The sequence below is a fragment of the Phoxinus phoxinus genome (assembly GCF_949152265.1).
Source record: "Phoxinus phoxinus genome assembly, chromosome: 1".
Classification (NCBI taxonomy): Eukaryota; Metazoa; Chordata; class Actinopteri; order Cypriniformes; family Leuciscidae; genus Phoxinus; species Phoxinus phoxinus.
This window is the reverse complement of record NC_136876.1, coordinates 17574206-17596871: the sequence shown is the minus strand read 5'-3', so window position 1 is coordinate 17596871 and position 22666 is coordinate 17574206. Positions and strand designations below refer to the sequence as shown.

Sequence of the window (22666 nt, the reverse complement as noted above, 5' to 3'; positions counted from 1 at the left end):
TGCGTTTAAAGGGACAGACACAAAAACGGTGCATTTTTGCTCACCCTCAAAAAGTGACAATTTTAACATGCTATAAAAAAATATCTGTGGGGTATTTTGAGCTAAAACTTCACACACACTCTGGGGACATCAGCGATTTATTTTACATCTTGTGAAAAGGGCATTATACCACCCCTTTAAACGGGGTTATTATAGTAAAAAAACAAAAAAACAACCCAACCTTATTAAATTCCAAACTATTAATACAAACTTTAATAGCATCTCAGTGATAGCCAAACCTACTTTATACATTTTACTCAGATTTGGCAAAATGCAGTAACGGACAACAGTCAGTTTTTGATTGATATCAGTTTTTAATTTCCTATTTTGTCTGAATCTAAGCAAAATTGAGCCAAAACGTTTGTCGCTTTAATGAAATGACGTTACTAGCATTTATTAATTACATTACATCAGCATGAGTGGAGAAAGCTTTTCTTTTTGCACCTTTTGATGTACCACCTTTTTGCATAATAACTTGCGCCCTCATTGATTTCACACACTAATAAACCTCCACTGAAAGCAGGCTGTTTCTGACCTAAACCAGAAGATCTGTTTGCTTAAAGGATTCCACTGTGGTAGTAATGGTTCAAGAGATACTTGCACGAAACCGTTGCTTTGCAAAAGCATCTGCGGGACAAAATGAATCTTAAACCGTGTCTGGTGTCATTGTCGTCACGCCCAGTTCTGATCCCTCCTGATGTTAGAGACCCAAAACCGCTCCGTTTAGTCCTTCAGAGACCAAAGAAAACTTCAGTTCAGGAAGGACACAAAGCCAAGTTTAGAAAGATCAAATGAGAGAAATCCAATATGTTCTTGCTTGAAAAGGGGGTGTTTAGTTCAGCTGAAACCTGTTCAATACCTGTTCAACCAGTTTTCAACACCAGAAGGTTGTTTTCCCGCTTGAAATCAGGAAGTTAACTTCAGATAGACGGCTGAAAGACTTTTCCCTTTACATTGAGAAAGGAATATCAGACCACCAGACAGAGCCACTGAACATCAAGATGCCTGCGGAGGAAGGTGCTTACAAAAATAGCGGTAACGTCACTTGCGGTCTCCTCTTGTATGAAATTGTTTTCTTGGTTTTGACATGTGGACAAACCCTTTGAAGCTCTCTGTGAGTAACTTACCACAAGTAAAGTTGTCTTACATGAGTAATGGTAAAAATGGGAGTGTTTAGCTGAATCCAAATCTTTTCTGTGCTGTCAGCCTGGTTTTTATGTCCAGACGTTGGTTCAAATGGTTTCCCCATACCGTGGGATATTTCAGTGACACTCACTTTCAGAAAGAAAGGTACAAAAGCTGTCACTTGGGAGATACCCTTTCAAAAGATGTACACCTTTTTTGCAATATTTACTCATAAAGGATGGACATTAATACCTTAAAAGGTACATATTATTTCCTTAAAAGGTACATATTATTTCCTTAAGGGTACATATTAGTACCTTTTGAAAGGGTACAGTGTACTACTACCGGTATGTACCAGTTACAGCTTTTTTTTTTTTTTTATATAGAGGCTTCTTTAATGGCACTACTGTTGGCTTGTATGCCATTAGCCGTATGCGTTCATTTAGTGCATTGGTATAAGTGTGTTAACACTGCGTTAGTGTCGTACTAAGCCTTTGTCCATCTTCACAATACCCTGGTCTGCCTGGGAACTGAAGCACTCAGTCTTTGCATGTCTAGGGTGTGGATGTTTACAGATGCCACAGCAGAAATTCCCATGGCAGATTCCCTTTAAGTGGTGAGGGTTTGCCTACATTTTAGCAATCCACAGCAGTTGTTTGCATTCTAGATGGAAGAAAACATTGTAATGAAGCTTATAGACTAGCCTATTTAACATAAAGCTGAATTATATGCCTACTCATAGTAACAACTATGGCTAATACACAGCCATAAACCAAGGCATGCATTTCACTTTTGCTTTACTAATCTGTATACTAAACTTAGCATTGTGTACTATGAATGATATTGTTGGCTCTTATGATCAATTGCTGGTTGGGTTTCTCATTTTGCATAAAAGCGTCTGCTAAATGAATACATGTAAATGTAGTTTATTAAGTCATTATGTTGATCACTTTTAGCAAAAAGTGTTGTTTAATCTAATGTGTTCGGGCAAGTTATTATGCATGTTTTTCGTGGATGTCCGAGACATAAACAGAGCAGATTTTTTGTTCCAGTACAGAAGACATTTTTTTTACAAAGTAAATGGAAAGATTGTACCAGTTTTTTCTGCACCAGAGCTCTGTGGTTGGCGAATAAGAGCATTTGCAGTTTGCACATCTGTTCTTAGTTTAGCCTATTGCAGTTCACAAGATGGGAGTACAGCGGCCTCAAAAAGTACAGTATGTGGACTCACTTGGAAACATAATGGATCCAAAATTATCAAAGCAAGTGGCAACTGTGTTCAGTTCCTACCGCTCTTCTCTGAAATAATTACTTCACTTTTCTGAGACATTTTTGTAAGGAACTGGAACTGGTTTCAAAGTGGTGTGGAAAAAACATGTTTTAAAACCTAAACGTTTATGTGAAATCATGAAATGCACGAAAAAGTGCTTGTGTAATCGGTTTAATTCAATTCAATTCAAGTTTATTTGTATAGCACTTTTCACAATACATATTGTTTCAAAGCAGCTTTACAGAAAATGCATTTCAAAAATATACATACAAAAATACAGTTAGTTAATCAAAATTTAGGGCATAACATATCGCCGGCGTTGGGTCGTCTCTTCACAGGCGTCGAGTCGTCTCTTCACAGGCGTTGGGGCATCTGAAGTCTCCATGAGAGGCTGGATACATAACTGGAGCTGACGAACTCTATTTGAGTTATCTCGGGACAGGCGTCCCGAGATAACAACAATAAAGGCAGATGGGAAATAATTAGCGTAGCTGCTGTTCATAATATGAATGCATTTGATCTGATTTAACTGTAGTATAAAAGGTATGAGATGCATCATGTGAATGCTTGGCTAAAGAGATGCGTCTTTAATCTATTTTTAAACTGGGAGAGCGAGTCTGAGCCTCGGACAATATCAGGAAGGCTATTCCAGAGTTTAGGAGCTAGATGTGAAAACGCCCTCCCTCCTTTAGTGGACTTAGATATCCTAGGTACGACCAGAAGCCTCGAATTTAGCGATCTTAAAGAGCGCGATGGATTATATGGCGATAGAAGATCTCTTAAATACACAGGGGCTAAACCATTTAGGGCTTTATAGGTCAGTAACAATACTTTGTAATTGATACGGAACTTAATAGGTAACCAGTGTAGAGATGATACAATTGGTGTTATATGATCATATTTTCTTGACCTAGTAAGAACTCTAGCAGCTGCATTTTGGACTAACTGTAGCTTGTTTACGGAGGATGCAGGACAACCAGCTAATAGAGCATTACAGTAATCTAGTCTCGAGGTCATGAATGCATGAACTAACTTTTCTGCATCAGAAACTGATAGCATATTACGTAGCTTAGCAATGTTTCTAAGGTGGAAAAAGGCTGTTCTTGTGACATTTGAAATATGATTTTCAAAAGACAAGTTGCAGTCTAGTATAACACCCAGGTCTTTTACCGTAGAGGATAAAGTAACAGGACGTCCTTCTAGATTAAGGTTGTATTGTAAGAGGTTTTGTGGGCAGTTTTTTGGACCAATCAGTAATACCTCCGTTTTATCTGAATTTAATAGAAGAAAATTACACCTCATCCAATATTTTATATCTTTAACACACTCTGTCATTTTAGATAATTTAGTGTTATCATCTGGTCTTGATGAAATATATAATTGAGTGTCATCAGCATAACAGTGGAAACTTATTCCATGTTTTCTTATAATATTACCAAGTGGCAGCATATAAATAGAGAATAGCAGGGGGCCTAATACAGATCCCTGCGGCACTCCATAATTTACTGACGTTATCTTTGATTTTTCCCCATTTAAATGGACAAAATGGTAACGGTCTGATAGGTACGATCTAAACCAGCTTAATGCCTGTCCCTGAACACCAGTGTAATTTTGAAGTCGATCTAAGAGTATTTTATGATCTATAGTGTCAAACGCAGCACTAAGATCGAGTAAAACTAGTATTGAGATACAGCCTTGGTCAGAAGCTAAAAGTAAATCATTTGTAATTTTAACCAGCGCAGTTTCTGTGCTATGATGTGGCCTGAATCCAGACTGAAACTTTTCATAGATATCGTTTTCTTGCAAGAAAGAGCACAGTTGAGCGGACACAACTTTTTCTAGTATTTTAGACATAAATGGAAGATTTGAAATGGGTCTGTAATTTGCTAGGTTATTTGGATCTAATTGTGGTTTCTTAATAATTCAATTCAATTCAATTCAAGTTTATTTGTATAGCGCTTTTCACAATACATATTGTTTCAAAGCAGCTTTACAGAAAATGCATTTCAAAAATATACATACAAAAAAATAAGAGGTTTTATAACTGCCAGCTTGAATGTTTTTGGAACATGTCCTAAAGATAGAGACGAGTTAATAATATTGAGAAGAGGCTCTTCCACTACAGGTAACACTTCTTTCAGTAGTTTAGTGGGTATTGGATCTAATAAACATGTTGTTGTTTTAGATGCAGTGATAAGTTTATTTAGCTCTTCCTGTCCTGTTGTTGTTTTAGATGCAGTGATAAGTTTATTTAGCTCTTCCTGTCCTATAGTTGTAAAGCGCTGTAGTTGTTCTTGAGGGGCGATAATTGAGGCTGAATCATAAGACGCTGTCAAAGATTGTACATTTACAATTGTGTTTCTGATGCTTTCTATTTTCTCAGTGAAGAAATTCATGAAATCATTACTATTAAAATGTAACGGAATATTTTGTTCAGGTGATGTCTGTTTATTTGTTAATCTAGCCACGGTGTTAAATAAAAACCTTGGATTATTTTGGTTGTTTTCTATTAGTTTGCGGAGATGCTCAGCCCTGGCTGCTTTTAGAGCCTTTTTATAACGTGACATACTGTCTTTCCACGCAATTCTAAAGACCTCTAAATTTGTTTGTTTCCATTTGCGCTCTAAGTTACGAGTTTCTCTCTTGATAACATGCGTAGCACTGTTGTACCATGGTGCTTTAGTTTTCTCTCTAACCGTTTTTAATCTAATTGGTGCAACAATTTCTAATGTACTAGAGAAAATGGTGCTCATACTGCTAGTCATGTCCTCTAGCTCATCTGTTTGTTTGGGTTCACTGAGAAGCTGAGATAGATCAGGTAAGCTATTCAAGAATCTATCTATAGTAGTTGGAAGGATTGTTCTGCCTGGTCGATAACGCGGCGCAACATGACACATTTCAGCCGTACGTAGTATGCAAGTTACCATGTAATGATCAGTGACATCATCACTTTGCGGTATAATATCTATATCGGTTGGATCGGTTCCATATGATATAATTAAATCTAGAGTATGATTAAGACGATGAGTGGGACCACTAACGTTTTGCTTGACCCCAAAGGAGTTTAATAAATCTGTAAACGCAGCCCCTAACGCATCATTTGTGTTATCAACGTGTATGTTGAAATCTCCAACAATTATTGCCTTATCGACATTGACTAATAGATCTGAGAGAAATTCTGCAAACTCTTTTAGGAAATCAGCGTAAGGCCCTGGTGGTCTATATACAGTAGCCAAGGCTAGAGATAATAGGGATTTCTTTCTTACATCTAGGAGCGTAACATTTAGCACAAGTACTTCAAACGAATTAAACCTGTGGCCTGTTTTCTGAGTAACATTAAGAATATCTCTATAGATTGTTGCAACACCGCCGCCACGACCAATCAGACGGGGCTCATGCTTATAACAGTATCCTGGTGGAGTGGACTCATTAAGACCGAAATAATCATTCGATTTAAGCCAGGTTTCTGTAAGGCAGAGTACATCGAAGCTATTATCAGTGACCATTTCATTTACAATAACCGCCTTAGGTGTAAGCAATCTAATGTTTAGAAGACCTAGCTTTAGAAATTGTTTTTGTTCACTAATATTGAGATTTTCTGGTTTAATCACAATTAGATTTTTCTTAGCTCCTACAGTAGATTTATTGTTTGGCCTCACTAAACGAGGAATAGACACAGTTTCTATAAAGTGTTCTACACTGGTACTTATATCAATTAATTTGGGACAGCAAAGAATGTGATTTGGACTTTGACTTACTAGTCATATGGTGTGTAACGTCTTGGAGATGTTGTCCGACAGAACAGCCGCTCCGATTCTGCTGGGGTGCAGGCCATCAGCACGGTAGAGCCTAGGTTGCTCCCAAAACAGATTCCAATTATTTACAAAGAGCAGTCTCTGTTCATTACACCATGACATTAACCATTCATTTAGTGCAAACAATCTACTGAACCTTTCTTGTCCTTGTCGGTACGTGGGAAGCGGTCCAGACACGACGATCTTTGCTTCAGGCGATGTTCTGCGTACCGTCTCGATCTGGCTCCTGTAGTCCCTCTTCAGAACCTCCGTCTGCCGCAGCCTGATGTCGTTCACCCCCGCGTGCAGCACGACAGCTCCGACGCGCTCGTCACCGTTCAGGATCTCGGGGACCTGCGCAGCGACATCGAGAACACGAGCACCAGGAAAGCAGTGAGTGCGCACCATACCTTTACCTGAGGTAGCGCGGACATGCCGGACCATGGAACTGCCGATGATCACAGCGTCGTCGCGTTCCGTCTCGCGAAGAGGGGAGAAGCGGTTCCGGGTGGAGATCTCGAAGACCGGGAGGGGCGGAGAGGTCCTTGCTCTGGTCCTGGCTCGTGTCTTCCGCTGTGGAATCATCCAGGGTCCATGGTGCTGTGTCGGTGCCGGGGTGAATGAGGGCAGGGATGCTCGGGTCCTGTGCAGAGAAATACACGGAGTAGAGGAGGCCGGAGTCGAAAAGTTACTAACCACTGACTTGTGAGCATCGGCGCGTGATGCTTCAAGCGCTGATCGTCGGTCTCGCAGCTCGGCCTGCCTCCCCAGCAGATCACGGATCTGCTTCTCCACGGACTCCAGCTCCAACCGCACCGAATGCAGCTCAAACGTGTCCTCACCTGCACTCAGAGGTAGACACACATCCGAAATATTCGCCATTATGACAGATGAACAATAAATTAGCAGTGATGCTACCAATATCACTACTAATTTAGGACTGAAATCATGGATAGAACCCGTATCCTTCCAGTGATTCGAGTGTAAATAAGATGGTCGATAGGCGAGACCACGCGTGCAAATGCTAGCGGGCTAACGTTAGAGATAGTAACGGAAGTTCGGAAAGTTGGATATAACCAGCGATATCAAAGCAATCCGATTGTTTTTATAGAGAGTAGTATCGGAGATATGTTCACACGTTGGAAAAATAGAAAATGCTCGTTTATAAATGAGTGTAACGAAGAAGAAAAAAAATCAAGGATTTATGAATTAATTCGACGGAGCTCCAAACACAACAAAGCGATTCGAAACACAAAAATGAGTGTAAAGAAGAGAATCAAGGATTTATGAATCAATTCGACGGAGCTCCAACACAAACAAAGCGATTCAAACACAAACAAAGCGATTCGAACACAAACACAAACTCAAATCACAACAAAGCGATTCGAAACACAAACTCCAACACAAACAAAGCGATTCGAAACACAGACACAACTCCAAACACAACAACGCGATTCAAAGCACAAACACAAACTTCAACACAAACAAAGCGATTCGAAGCACAAACACAAACTCCAACACAAACAAAGCGATTCGAAACAGACACAAACTCCAAACACAAACAAAGCGGTTCGAAACACAAAACACAAACTCCAACACAAACAAAGCGGTTCGAAACACAAACACAAACTCCAACACAAACAAAGCGATTCGAAGCACAAACACAAACTCCAACACAAACAAAGCGATTCGAAACAGACACAAACTCCAAACACAAACAAAGCGGTTCGAAACACAAAACACAAACTCCAACACAAACAAAGCGGTTCGAAACACAAACACAAACTCCAACACAAACAAAGCGATTCGAAGCACAAACACAAACTCCAACACAAACAAAGCGATTCGAAACACAGACACAACTCCAAACACAACAACGCGATTCAAAGCACAAACACAAACTTCAACACAAACAAAGCGATTCGAAAAACAAAACACAAACTTCAACACAAACAAAGCGGTTCGAAACACAAACTCCAACACAAACAAAGCGGTTTGAAACACAAACACAAACTTCAACACAAACAAAGCGGTTTCGTGACACAGACACAAACTCCAAACACAAACAAAGCGATTCGAAGCACAAACACAAACTCCAACACAAACAAAGCGATTTCAGTGATTCGAGTGTAAATAAGACTGTCGATAGGCGAGACCACGCGTGCAATGCTAGCGGGCTAACGTTAGAGATAGTAACGGAAGTTCGGAAAGTTGGATATAACTAGCGATATCAAAGCAATCCGATTGTTTTTTATAGAGAGTAGTATCGGAGATATGTTCACACGCTGGAAAAATAGAAAATGCTCGTTTATAAATGAGTGTAACGAAGAAGAAAGAAAATCAAGGATTTATGAATTAATTCGACGGAGCTCCAAACACAACAAAGCGATTCGAAACACAAAAATGAGTGTAAAGAAGAGAATCAAGGATTTATGAATCAATTCGACGGAGCTCCAACACAAACAAAGCGATTCAAACACAAACAAAGCGATTCGAACACAAACACAAACTCAAATCACAACAAAGCGATTCGAAACACAAACTCCAACACAAACAAAGCGATTCGAAACACAGACACAACTCCAAACACAACAACGCGATTCAAAGCACAAACACAAACTTCAACACAAACAAAGCGATTCGAAGCACAAACACAAACTCCAACACAAACAAAGCGATTCGAAACAGACACAAACTCCAAACACAAACAAAGCGATTCGAAACACAAAACACAAACTCCAACACAAACAAAGCGGTTCGAAACACAAACACCAACACAAACAAAGCGATTCGAAACACAGACACAACTCCAAACACAACAACGCGATTCAAAGCACAAACACAAACTTCAACACAAACAAAGCGGTTCGAAACACAAACACAAACTTCAACACAAACAAAGCGGTTCGAGACACAGACACAAACTCAAAACACAAACAAAGCGATTCGAAGCACAAACACAAACTCCAACACAAACAAAGCGATTTCAGTGATTCGAGTGTAAATAAGACGGTCGATAGGCGAGACCACGCGTGCAATGCTAGCGGGCTAACGTTAGAGATAGTAACGGAAGTTCGGAAAGTTGGATATAACTAGCGATATCAAAGCAATCCGATTGTTTTTTATAGAGAGTAGTATCGGAGATATGTTCACACGCTGGAAAAATAGAAAATGCTCGTTTATAAATGAGTGTAAAGAAGAAAATCAATGATTTATGAATCAATTCGACGGATCTCCAAACACAAAGCGCTCACTCGCGTTTAAAAAAAAAAAAAAAAATGGATTGACATTCTTTTCTAACAATACCATTCAGATATTTTTAAGTGTGGCATAAGTACTCCAAATGGTTCCAGCTGACTCATTGTTTGAGCTAAATTAACTTAACAGGGCTGCTTGGTTACTCGCTGTTTAGCACAACATTTCATACTATGTGTCTTATTTATTTTAGGAACAACCCCCCCTTGCTCTAGATGTTAAATCAGAAGTCATATTGCATTAAAAAGCATGCTTGGCTTACCCTTTCTGTGCCATTTTGTAATAGGAGGCTCCATTCCAGGGCTGTAAACTGGGAAATGTTTCCAAAACAACTGCGCGTGGGACGTTTTTTTGTTTCTGGCACAACTAGACTTGTAATTTTCTGAAGGAAATGTGAGTGGTGTTTGCCCTTGCAGAAGTCACCTTCACAATGCTAGGATGGTTTGAGTGGGTTTTAACATGTTGGGGTGGTTGATGGGGTGTTGACCTAGGTGGTCATTTACCATGTAGACGAAGCTTTTGCTCACTCTCTGGGCTGGAATGTCATTTCCCAGGCGTGTGCTGAGGAAAATCCCTGTGCTAGATCAGCAGTCATTCACAAAGTGTGATGCATTGTGTTTAATTGGGCTAACAAAAGCCTGACTGAGCAAATATATGTCCGTGGTTGTCTGTAATACATTCTTACATGGTTTCCTTGTGGTCTAACAATGTCTGGGATATTGATTGTTTTAGTTGAGTCGTATTTAATTTAGTTTCTCCTTGTTGTTCTCACAGGAGTGCCCAAAAAATATGACGCCAGCTTCAAAGGGCCCATCCAAAACCGGTAAGAATCGAACTGATTTGATGTTTTTAATAACTAGATTTTGCTTAAACATTAAAATGATCGTTCACACTCACACATAATGTCATTTACTCACTCTCATGTCGTTCCAAACCTGACTTGCTTTCTTATGTGAAACACAAAATACATTACCGGTATTTGATGAATATTCACACTGCTCTTATTTTCTTCTATACAATAAGTGACCAGGGACTCTCACACTCCAAAAAGTGTCATACAAGTAGTCCACAATGCTCATGTGCCAAATTCCATCCCATATTAGCAATACAACAGAGTTGTCAAAGACAATACAAGTTGCCAAAAATCCTTTAAAAAAAAAAATTCTGTTGCTCTGTAACTCATTCCCACTTTTGGTTACATTTTCCTGTGCTGCTTATTCTTCAATAGATCTGACATCAAACCTTTATTAGTTAGATTTTACATTCAAAACAGCAATGCTTGATGTTGGTTCGTCATATAAGACATTGATACATTTGTCCTGTATGTTTTAAAGCATGTTGTAACAGACCATTTCTTTCTGCGCCACAGAGGATGTACAGACATTATTTGCTGTGTCTTCTTCATTGTGGCCATAGTGGGCTACGTCGCAGTGGGAATACTGGGTAAGTCAGTCTGCAATAGTGATTTGAAATTCATACTGTGTAACAATTAACATTTTAATTGTGTGTGTGTGAGAGAGACTCATAATTTCTGTCTTGCACCCTCAGCATGGACTCACGGTGACCCGAGGAAGGTGATCTACCCCACAGACAGCATGGGACAGTACTGCGGACAGGGAAATCTGGAGTAAGTCTCACAAATTTAAGTTTATTATGACTTTTGTTGCTCCATGTTTGACATTATTAGTGACATCACATCATATAACCTTAGTTTTAGTTTTTTAAGGATTTGCAAAAACTAATTTGCAAATCTTTTGAGATTGTATCAATGGCATAGTTACATCAGTAGATGACTGTTAAAAAATGTAAAAGATCTCTTAAAAAGTTTTTTTTTTTCTCTCTCAAAAACACTGATTCATCCAGTAAGTCTTTATGAGCGAGTCATTGAATCATTAATTCAAAACGATTTAAAAATAAATAAAATATTTCTAAATAGATGGCAAAAATCAACATTTTGTCAGAACCTCTATTAAATGACGTTAGTTGTCTGTTCAGAATCATGATCTCTAATTTAAACGCATAAAAAAAAAATCACCACTCTCAATTTATCCTGAATCATGCAGTTCTTGCATATAGTAAAAATGCATTTTCCAGTAAAAAAAAGGAACACTTTTGTGTGATGTATAAGTGAAATGAATGAATAAAAGTCTTGCTTAATTGAACATTTTTGTGACGTGTGTAACAGGAAGCAGCCCTTGTTGTTCTACTTCAACATGATGAAGTGTGCCAGTCCCATGGTCCTCCTCGAGTTCCAGTGTCCCACCCCTCAGGTTTGTGTCCTCTCCACCCGCTCCACCCTGTGGGTACCGTATTCTTGGATTGGCATACTACTTTACTACTCAAACTATTATTGCAGAATTCGGTTCATGGTATGAGCATTTTTTTGTAACTATGATGGGCATTTTCTCCCAATGCTGGCGCCTCATCCCGATTTTCAAGCAGAAGGAGCTGGATACTAAATGTTAGCATAATATCAATCCACAAATCTAACATAAGGCAGCCTGGATTCAATAATCATACCATGTTTGTTAATTTGGCCAATTGCTGTCACCTGAGTTTGGGTTAATACTCAGAGACTTAATATTCAAAAATATTATCAATTGAGTGACTGCACTGATACAATGGAAATGAGAACAAAACTTGAACTGAATTCAACTGGATGATGACACTATTGTCTTCTGCAGAGCTGCTTTATTGCTGAATCGAATGTTTTATAACTGACACATTTAGCTACATTGACACTTTTATGAAACTGTATTAACACTGAACTGACTCAAGCTGAATATCGACCTGTATTGCCCTCTGTAGAGCTGCTTACAGCTGAACTGAACTCATTTAAAAGCTGATGAACTTTACAGTTATTGAACTGAATCCACACTGAACTGACTTGAGCTGAATAATGACACTATTGTCTTTTTAGAGCAGAATTTGAATGTCAAATTTTATGAAGTTTGCATCATGATTCGTTTTCTTGTTTATTATTATGAAGCTGCTTTGAAACATTTTGCCTTGAATAAATAAAGGTGACATGCTTGCATGAGGGCACTGTTGGGAGTACTGTATCCCACAATGCAATGCGCTAAACTTATCTTTCATTATGGGTATTTTTTTAAATTATTTTAATAGGTTCTTTGAGGTTCACTTATAATGTTTTTTGAACAAACCTACACGCACACACAAAACCATATATATTTGCATAAAAAACAAATATTTTCAACACTCATTCTGCCCCCTCGGCTACTTTAAAGTCCCAGTGAACCGGATGAACAGTTGTGATATATTTCCAAGTGAAACAGAATATAAAACAGAGGGCAGTGTTTTTACTTTAGCGCACCTCCTCTCTATCTCTCACTCATAGCAGACTGAAGGTTGGAGGGGAGGTGTTAAAGATATTCAACCCAAGCCGTCAAACTGAGAAGGAACACCATTCCAGAGAAGCAGCACATTTTCAGATTATGATTAAAGATTACCACGACAAAAATAGTTTTCTGTGTATTAACTTGCACTGATTTATCATTCACCACGAGACTAGTAATGTGCGCTAAACAAAGTAAATGATGTCCATTTTGATTTCATGATGACATTAAAGGGTTCTGTCAGTAATTACTCACCCTGATGTTGTTCCAACCCCGTAAGATCTTCGTAACGCAAATTAAGATATTTTTTATTTAATTTGAGAGCTGGCTCACTCCCTCATGGGCTTCTTTGTAATTGCATCTGCCAGTCCAGAAATGGCGTCGTTAAAATAGTCCAAGTTACTACAGTGGCTCAACCTTAAGTTTATCAAGCGACGAGAACTTTTTTTTGTGCAGAAACAAACAAAAATAACTTTATTCAACTATTAATGTTCTTGCGTGTTGGCCTCAGAGCGCCACAATAGGCGACAGTGGGCGGCAGTGGCTCAGTGGTTCATGTAGGTTGTCTATCCCCGGTTCTACCTGACCAAGTGTCGAGGTGTCCATGATCTAGACACCTAACCCCAGCTGCTCCCGACGAGCTGGATGGCGTCTTGCATGGCTGACACCACCGTCGGTGTGTGAATGAGTGAATGTGAGGCAATATGTAAAGCGCTTTGGTGGCCATGGGTCTGTTAAAGCGCTATATAAATGCAGTCCATTTACCATTTAGGCACTTCACTGTTATGTGCAGTATAGCATTCCATTATGAAGTCTGTCTTTCTTTTAGCACCTCATCTTTATAAAATAAGGTTATAAATATTAGGCTTTTTTGTTTTGTTTTTGACAGTCAAACCTGTAAAAATTTTATATCTTATATCAAATTATTTTCTTTCTGTGTTTAGGTGTGTGTAGAGAAATGTCCTAATCGCACTATGACTCTGGTAAATGCCATCATAAATCCATTCGATTGGAAAGAATACAAACAATTTTGCAGAGAAGACCCTGGGCAGAAGGTAAGTTAGGTTTTTAATATATATATATATATATATATATATTTATTATTTTATTTTTTTAGCAAGTATCTAGTTTTTGCAAATGTCTAATGAATGACTGACCGATACTGTCTCCCTCTAAAGCCTGTGACGCAAATTTTGCAAGAAAAACTGTGCCCTGCTTATCTGATTTCCAGCAAACCATGTGAGACTCTTGTTCTTATTATTACACTTTTAATATTTATTGGGAACTATTGCAAATTGAGTTTTATTGTCTCTGTTGCATAATACTATTTTTTTTTTTTTTTTTTTCTCAGTTTTGCAACGGTGTTTTCCGTCTCTGGGCAAAAAGGGTGAAGTCATCACCGTGGGCGATCAAGAGACATTTAGTGATGGAGAGAAGACAAGAAATGCCAAAGACCTGGTGGCTGGGATGAAGTAAACGTGTTTATAATACTCAAACATACATTTGCAAGAAAATCACTCATTTGCATGCCACTACTGCAGATGCAATTGCAGTGCAATTCAAGGGTGCTATTTATTATAAATCCATGTTTGCTTTGACAATCGCAGGAACGCCACAGTAGTCATGGAGGGTCGTCAAGTTGCAATGAAGATCTTTGAGGATTACACAAAGTCTTGGTACTGGATCCTAATGTAAGTCATTTTATGTTTTAGTGATTTATATTTTCTCTAGTTTCAATAGAAATTACTCATTATTATTATTATTATTATTATTTTCAGTGCTAACATTTGAATCAGACAGTGTTCTTTTTAATATCATCAATATACTGGAGTATAATAGTATTTATTAATATTTTTAATTCGATTTTATTTTTTGTTGAAGTAATTGTCTCAATTTTGTTGGTTTTATTATAATGTTTTTTAGTAATGTCTATTTCATTTTTATTGTTTTATTTCAGTTTTAGATTAATCATTTTTAGTCTTAGTTTTAGTAAACTGAAGGAAAGTTAGAAATGTTGGCTTTGAAACTTGCTGAAATAAACTATAACAGATTTGTATTTCTATTAACGTAAATGTTTTTTTTTTATAGTCAATAGTTTTAAGTTGATGATAATTACGGTGGTTTAGATCCTTTCTTCCTGCTGTGAACGAGTGTTAATCTGTTTCTTTCTGCAGTTGTTTGTTGATTGCTGTGGTGTTGAGTCTGATCTTCATCGTTCTCCTGCGGTATCTGGCTGGAATCATGGTCTGGGTCATGATCCTCATGGTCATCGCCGTCATTGCCTATGGTACTGTCTTCATACACTAAGATGCATTAATCTACTGCAGTGCATCTGATGATACTGCAAAAAATTCTAAAAACGGTCAATCGTTTCTCTGTTCTTTACACAGGTATTGCTCACTGCAGCATAAAGTATGTCAATCTGAAGGACTCGGCTGGCTCTAATATCACTCTACAGCAGCTGGGCTTCCAGCCCGACTTCTCCGTCTACCTGCACATCAGACAGACCTGGCTGGCCTTCAGTGAGTGGCTTCACTGCTTATTTGCTTATATTTTAGGTTAGAGGTATTGGGTCAAAAAACTATTTGGCACATACCTGATATTGCACTAAGATTTAAGGAGTGCCATATGTGTCGGAATATCATAGACTCGTGGTTAGGCTCTTTTAAAGGGTTAGTTAACCCAGTGTTTCCCAACTTTTTTTTTTTTGCCACGGAACAATTTTGAAAATTAAAAACATCCCACGGCACATCACTATATAAAAATATAACAAAACTAAGTCTGGCATATATGTCTAGATATTAGGCTATATTGAAAGTAGTTCTCCCATTTAATATGAAACTTGAGCTTAAGTCAAGTAGGAACACAATAAGTATGATGTTGTTGGTGATGATAAAGCAACAAATCTACATATCATCGCTGTCGGCCGGAAACCTCGTATTTAATTCAACACTGTCGTCGAAGTTGGTATTGTGGCTTTATTTAGCTATGGTCAGACACTTGCACTTGCATCATTATAATATTAACATTTTATGAAAATCCTGCTCAAATTGAGTTACGAGGTTTTTGACCTGCGAATGACAGATATAGTTTGTCTGTCACTGGAACAGCCGCATCTGAGGCAGTACGTGCATCGCATTACGTTTTCATCAACGTATAACAATGTTTATTTTAGCTATATGGGTGCTTAGTTTTCTTGTTGTAATCAAAATTAGATAATTATAGATATTTAAAACACTATTTGTTTCTAGACAAGATGGCAAAGACTAAGACTATTCTCCGCTCTTCAAATACAAAAAGCCGTTAGCCTTTATGGACAGTGTGTCTCGAGTAAATAAAATGCTAATGCTAAAAATAAATTGACTATGGTTTAGTCACAACCTCTTTTAAATGCTTTTTATTGGTTAAATATTGGTAAAACCAACATGCAGACATAAAGGATGACCACTAGCATTCATTAAAAAAAAAAAATGAAAAAAGAGCACAGTGGTTGGGTTGAGTTAAACCAAAAATGTATTAATATCATATACATGTCATTCCAAATCCATTAGACTATCGTTCATCTTCAGAACACAAATGAGGATATTTTGAATGATTCTCAGATTATTCATTTGTGTCTTATGGGTTTGGAACAACATGAGTGTGAGTGAAAGAAGAAGAAACCACCCAAAACGCATGAAAATGCCCTGAAAACCACCCACAACAACCTAGAATTGTGGTGGTGAGTTTAACATTAGTAAACACCACTCACATTTTCTGTATACAAATATGTTTGTCTGTATATTACTATTTGGCAATAGCTAGCCATTCTTTCTCTCTAATCATATTCTGTTTAGATTGGATCTCACAACTTTGCAAATGCATTATTTAGCATTTTGGCTGTAGATTCGCATTAAAACATAATTTACATTTTAAATATAAAAGTAATTAAAATACTTAAGCTTCATTTAAATATTATTGTAAAGGCACTGTAGTGTAACACATGTTTCTTTCTTCAGTAATCATCCTGGCTATTGTGGAGCTCATCATCATCCTCCTCCTCATCTTCCTCAGGAACCGAATCCGGATCGCTGTTGAGCTCATAAAGGAGGCCAGCAGGTTTGTATTTTTTTTCGCAGGATTCTGCCTATTATTAAAGTTTATAGGCATATTGCTTATTTTACCTTTAATCTTTGGTTTGTATTAGTGCTTAAGCATTGGCCTTGTTTACCCTCAGTAAATGGCGTGGTGCGTTTATTTGACCTCTTTCAGGGCCATCGGTTTTGTGATGTCATCACTGTTCTACCCGATCTTTACCTTCTTCCTCCTGACCATAGTCATCGCTTACTGGGGTGTCACTGCCGTGTATCCTTAACTCAAGACTCAAGCAGAAATTTTAATGTGTGCAAGCGCTTTTGGACAGGAACTTGCATCTTATAGTCACTCACTTAAATCTAAATTAAAATAGTTCTTAATTCAGAGGGCCAAAAGGTTAATCCATTATATGCCCTTAAAGGGATAGTTCACCCAAAAATGAAAATTGTTATAATTTACTCCTCAAGTTGTTCCAAACCTGTAGGCATTTCTTTTTTCTGCTGAACACAAAAGATATTTGGAAGAATATGGGTAACCAAACAGTTGATGGACCCCATTGACTTTTGGATACTATGGAAGTCAATGGGGTACATCGACTGTTTGCTTCATTTTTGGGTGAACTATCCATTTAAGAGCAATAAAATAATTGGAAACTGCCAAAATGTCTAATTCAATTAAATTTGCATTACATTTAAATACATAATTTAATCACAATACACAGATACTCCAACTTTTGTATGACCGTCAGTACAGACAGATGCTTTTTGCCCTCATAATGGTGTAGTTACAGCATCTGCCAGCAGGGGATAATGGTTTGTAATGGATTACTTTATAATAAGATAAAGTTGGGGATATGCAATGTGATATGGATATGCTTTATGACAGCAATGCTGTAGTTCAACATTCACAGCACCAAGCAATTATTTATATGTTGTAAAAAGTGTTTAATATATGTGTCATGATTACACCAGTACTAGTCCTTAATCGCCCTGGTCAGTTTTCTCTCTACATCTAGTGAACCTGTTTATAAGGTTTTCAACGAAACCGAATGTTCATATGCCAGACAAACCTGCATCCCTGAGGTGTGTATGCATAAATATATATTTATTTATTGAGTACAGTCATAATATTAAAATATTAGGTGCACAATTTTATTTTTTAATGCAAATATGTAGTACTTTATAAATGTATATTGATAAAATCATCTAATATGCAGCACTATTGTTTGAAAACAGTTACCCAAACACCTGAAAGCAAAGGTTTTCAGATTTTTACACTACAAATAATTTATATATATATATGTGTGTATATGTATATATGTGTATGTATAAAGAATGATACTTGTTTATTGGAGTTTATATAAATGTCTGACATGAAATAAAATTCTGTGGATGTACTGTAGCAGGCTTGATGGAAAAATCAAGTCTTGTTTAATACAATTTAATATAACCTCATGTTTTAAAGTAAGTGAATAATCCCTGTTTCTCATTTCCCTGATCCTTGCAGAACTACAGTCTTTCTGCTATGAAGGCAGAATGTAAGCGGTCTGAGTGCCTGTTTGCTTTCTACGGTGGGGAAACGCCGTATCACAAATACCTGATCGGCCTTCAGTTCTACAACGTCTTCCTGTTCTTCTGGTGTGCCAACTTTGTCACTGCTCTGGGTCAGATGACTCTGGCAGGAGCGTTTGCGTCCTACTACTGGGCTTTAAATAAACCCGGCGACATCCCCGCTTTCCCGTTGTGTGCCTCTCTGGGCAGATCCCTCAGGTACGGCTTTAGAAAAAAAAAATGCAATATGCATGTTAGCAAAGTGTGTCATCCGGGTTCTAGGTGTTTAATTTATATATTTGATGCATTTTGTCCACACGCAGGTATCACACAGGCTCTCTGGCGTTTGGTTCTCTCATCCTCGCCATCGTCCAGATTATCAGGGTTCTGCTGGAGTATATTGACCACAAACTCAAAGGTAAGAGAAAACATCTCAACAGAACGTTTATAGTCTGTATAACTCGGTTGATTGTGATAGGTTGATCACGGCAATATGTGTGCACGCACTGAAAGTAGAACCAATTTTCACTTAGAAACTGCTAGTAAATTTTACAGAGATTTATTTCCAAAGAAAGGCAAGTAACGCATTGAATTAAACTTAACATTTTGAAGTCGAAAGACTGAAATAGCATTTTCTTTTAAATAGCGTTTTCTATTAATATTTGTTTAATTTACAAATTTGAAAGTGTATAATGACTGTAAAATTATAATGAACTATTGTCAGCTATTCTAGTTTCATGTCTCTTGAATCACTCTGCAGCCTTTTTCTTCTTGCGTAATTACTTCAACTGGTTATTATCGCCAAAAAAAGTGCCTTTTAGGGCGATTTAGACCCTGGTGCTCACTCTTTTGAGATGATGGCAAATATTATTGCCATATCTCACAATGCCCACTGTAATGTGCTTGTGAACTCTTCTGCTTGCTTTTGTGCCCACAGGAGCAGAGAATAAATTTGCCAAGTTCTTGTTGTGCTGTTTGAAATGCTGCTTCTGGTGCCTGGAGAAGTTCATCAAGTTCATGAACAGGAACGCTTACATTATGGTGCGTGGTCGTACATTACGTGATATTTAAAGCAGAAACTCTTGGAGTGATTGAACTAAACCAGGGCTGTCGAGTCCTGGTCCTGGAGGGCCACTGTCCTGTAGAGTTCAGCTCCAACCCTAATCAAACACACCTGAACCAGATAATCAAGGTCTTCAGACTCACTAGAATCCGAAATCGCCCCCTATAACCTCAAATAGGGCATTATTCAAGAGGACAGCCATTTTTAGTGGTGTCCAAATGAATTTAAAATTCAATCATTGTTTTTATTGGGAGATACGGCGGTCCATGGCTCTACCATTGGAGAAAGTGTGCCTTGGATCATGTGTCCCTTGATAACCAATCACATTACAGCCTTGACATCATTGAATTTCATTCAGAGTTGTGCGACAATCAATCACTGTTTGCAAATACCATAAAAATAAATGAGAAGTGGCGTAAACTGAATCATACCTGTTGCGCAATTGTCAGTGACTTCTCTTATAAAAAATAAATTTTTATTGTAAACTAAAAAATAGATAAATCAAAAATGAATGTTTAAGAGCAAACATGCTGAAGATTAGCCAATGGATGTCGATTAATTAAATAAGCTATTTAATCTCAAAAGTGGTTTATGCAACATAGTGAAGTCTCTCCATTAAAAAAAAAAAAGGCCTCTGGTCTCCTTCCCTGCGTACCACAGCGTTAGCAGGAGTTACGCTTTGTTTTTGGCTAAGGTTGCAGGATTTTCATTTATTTATTTATTTGAAAAACAAAAAGGGACAATACATATTAATGAACATTTTCACAAATGTAAATATGTCAGATTATAGCCTAATTCTGCAGACCACCTGGCAGGTTGGTGTTACACACAGATTAATAAATACATACAAATACACTATATACAAACTATGTACAGAGAGACAAGGACAAGAACAGTGATCACATCATGTTAAAACAAACAATAACAACAATAGTGGACAACAAAAGACATATAGAAAAAAGAAAAGCATCGACTGTATTGCACAAACCACAATTTTGCACATGCCCTGACTGACCTAATATTGCACTGACCCATATTACACCATTCTATATTGCACTGACCCGCATTGCACTAACCCCTATTGCACAACCCATGTTATACTGACTCTTATAGCACAACCGTATTACACTGATAATTGTATGTGTGTAATGTATGAATAAATAATTGTATGTGGGATGTGTGCATCACGTGTCTTTGCTAGAAACTCCCAGGCAGGTGAGGTGTGTCGAGGCTAAACTTTGCAGGACAGTGGCCCTCCAGGAGCAGAATTGAACACCCCTGAACTAAACTGACTGTGCTGGTTCCTTATTTGTGGTGTTTAATGTAGTGTTATCACTATCAGCTGGAGAAATTATGAACTAATGTGTCAAAAAGGAGGCAGTCTTCAATTTTTTTGCTGGAGCTTGCGCACTTTATAATATAGATTAATTGTATGGGAATCTTAATAACATATCTATATGCAGTCTTTGTTGAATAAGTGTCTCCTCTGCCACAGGTGGCCATATACGGTAAAAACTTCTGCCGGTCAGCAAGTGATGCTTTCTTGCTCCTGATGAGAAATGTAATCAGGTGGGTGACCCTGACACTGCACTATAGAGGAGACTGGAACTGAGTACAGGGGTTTAACATGTTTAAACTGACAAAGTATCTTAAAAGCACCACTGTTACGTTGTGAAACACTAACAGGCAATGATATGTGATGCTGATGACGGCAAGAACGTACTATGCATATGCAGGCCAACAATTAATAATAAAAAATGCAAGATCATTAGCAGATCGCTAGTTTTGGGAAGTTTATATTGGCTGGATGAATTTAAAGCATGTGTTGATGTTTTCACTCTCGTCACAGGGTTGTAGTTCTGGATAAGGTCACAGATTTCATCTTATTTCTTGGAAAGCTCCTCATTGTTGGGCTTGTGGGTAAGTTTTCTGCTTTAGACTGGAAGGAATGAAACTGTTTAAATAATACTGAACTAAACATTAGATTTGAATGATCCTGATAAAATCCATGAATTGCACAACGTTCATCTTTTGTAGTTGGACTACAGTTTAATGTAAATCCTCAAGATCCTTTTCTGATCTCACTCCATCTTTTCTCCCCAGGGATCTTCGCTTTCTTCTTCTTCTCAGGACAAACGGATGCGTTTAAGGGTGCTGCACCCAGTCTCCATTATTACTGGGTTCCTATTTTGGTAAGTGGTTTGAGAATAAGAACATGAGAAACCATTATTATGTGAATAGTGCTATAGTCTGCATTTATTTGATTAAAAAAAATATATACTGTAAAAACAGTAATATTGTGAAATATCATTACCAGTTAAACTAATTGTTTTCTGTTAATATATTGTAAAATGTAATTTATTCCTCTGATCAAAGCTGTCACATGATCCTTCAGAAATCATTCTAATATGATGATTTGATGCTCAAGAAACATTTCTGATTATTATATATCAAATTTTGTGGAAAATGTGATGTTAAGGATTATGTGTTGAAATAGAAGTCTTTTGTAACATTGTAAATGTCTTTACTGTCATTTGTAATCAATTAAGTGCATCCCTGCTGAATGAAAGTGTACATTTCTTTTAAAGAAAAAAATCTTTTGTTGGCATTGTTTGCTACCTGTCTTTAGCAGCTGAGACATGTGTTTGCGTTCTTTCTCCAGACCGTGTTGGTGGGCTCCTACCTCATCGCCCATGGGTTTTTCAGCGTTTACGCCATGTGTGTGGACACACTCTTCCTCTGCTTCTGTGAGTATTTGCCATTAATATTTAATATTTAAGTATTTTCACCTCAGAATCCGGTAGTTCATGTATGAATATCAAGCCATCGAGGTCCACTCTTGAATGTAGATCTTCTACTCTAAAAGTGTAATTTTTGATCCTTTTAAAAATGGTATAGCATTGCATTCAGGGAAATATTATATCTGTTTGGATGAAGCCTTATGCCACTAATGACTCTTAACTGCGCATGGCAGTGCATGTAGCTCAGTTTGCTCTTAATAAACCTCTCATGGCTCGCTAGACTGAGAATTTACTCTGCGATTCAGTTATGTACTCTGGTATGAGGTGTTTCTAATCTGTCTATGGTGCTTTTCTTCCCTTCATCTCATAATAACCTGATTCTTTCTCTTTCTCTTTTTA

General features: G+C 37.7%; 2 protein-coding genes across 7 annotated transcripts in view; one reads left to right on the top strand and one right to left on the bottom strand.

Moving 5' to 3' along the window:
• LOC307008719 (choline transporter-like protein 2) overlaps window positions 1-22666 on the top strand; it is a 29836-nt gene that overhangs the window by 3798 nt on the left and 3372 nt on the right. For 3 of the 6 annotated variants that reach the window (XR_013799893.1, XM_079631775.1, XM_079631772.1), the window contains exons 2-21: window positions 10258-10306; window positions 10853-10926; window positions 11032-11110; window positions 11669-11753; window positions 13784-13894; window positions 14018-14078; window positions 14191-14311; window positions 14447-14530; window positions 15014-15126; window positions 15230-15361; window positions 16838-16937; window positions 17091-17183; window positions 17911-17995; window positions 18420-18682; window positions 18787-18881; window positions 19401-19504; window positions 21022-21095; window positions 21376-21446; window positions 21630-21718; window positions 22189-22273. Coding sequence is in view for 5 of the 6 variants with exons in the window: in XM_079631775.1 (XP_079487901.1) it covers window positions 10258-10306; window positions 10853-10926; window positions 11032-11110; window positions 11669-11753; window positions 13784-13894; window positions 14018-14078; window positions 14191-14311; window positions 14447-14530; window positions 15014-15126; window positions 15230-15361; window positions 16838-16937; window positions 17091-17183; window positions 17911-17995; window positions 18420-18682; window positions 18787-18881; window positions 19401-19504; window positions 21022-21095; window positions 21376-21446; window positions 21630-21718; window positions 22189-22273 (1968 nt within the window). In the remaining variant the exon portion in view is untranslated. Of the gene's footprint in view, window positions 1-921; window positions 1075-10257; window positions 10307-10852; window positions 10927-11031; window positions 11111-11668; window positions 11754-13783; window positions 13895-14017; window positions 14079-14190; window positions 14312-14446; window positions 14531-15013; window positions 15127-15229; window positions 15362-16837; window positions 16938-17090; window positions 17184-17910; window positions 17996-18419; window positions 18683-18786; window positions 18882-19400; window positions 19505-21021; window positions 21096-21375; window positions 21447-21629; window positions 21719-22188; window positions 22274-22666 lie in introns of those variants that run through there. The other 3 variants (XM_079631771.1, XM_079631774.1, XM_079631773.1) reach the window with 3 other exon arrangements.
• LOC307009008 (uncharacterized protein) overlaps window positions 6070-22666 on the bottom strand; it is a 416885-nt gene continuing 400288 nt past the window's right edge. Inside the window, exon 2 of the mRNA XM_079632381.1 lies at window positions 6070-7070. Within this exon, the coding sequence (XP_079488507.1) occupies window positions 6196-6813 (618 nt within the window). The 5' untranslated portion in view covers window positions 6814-7070 and the 3' untranslated portion in view covers window positions 6070-6195. The remainder of the gene's footprint in view (window positions 7071-22666) is intronic.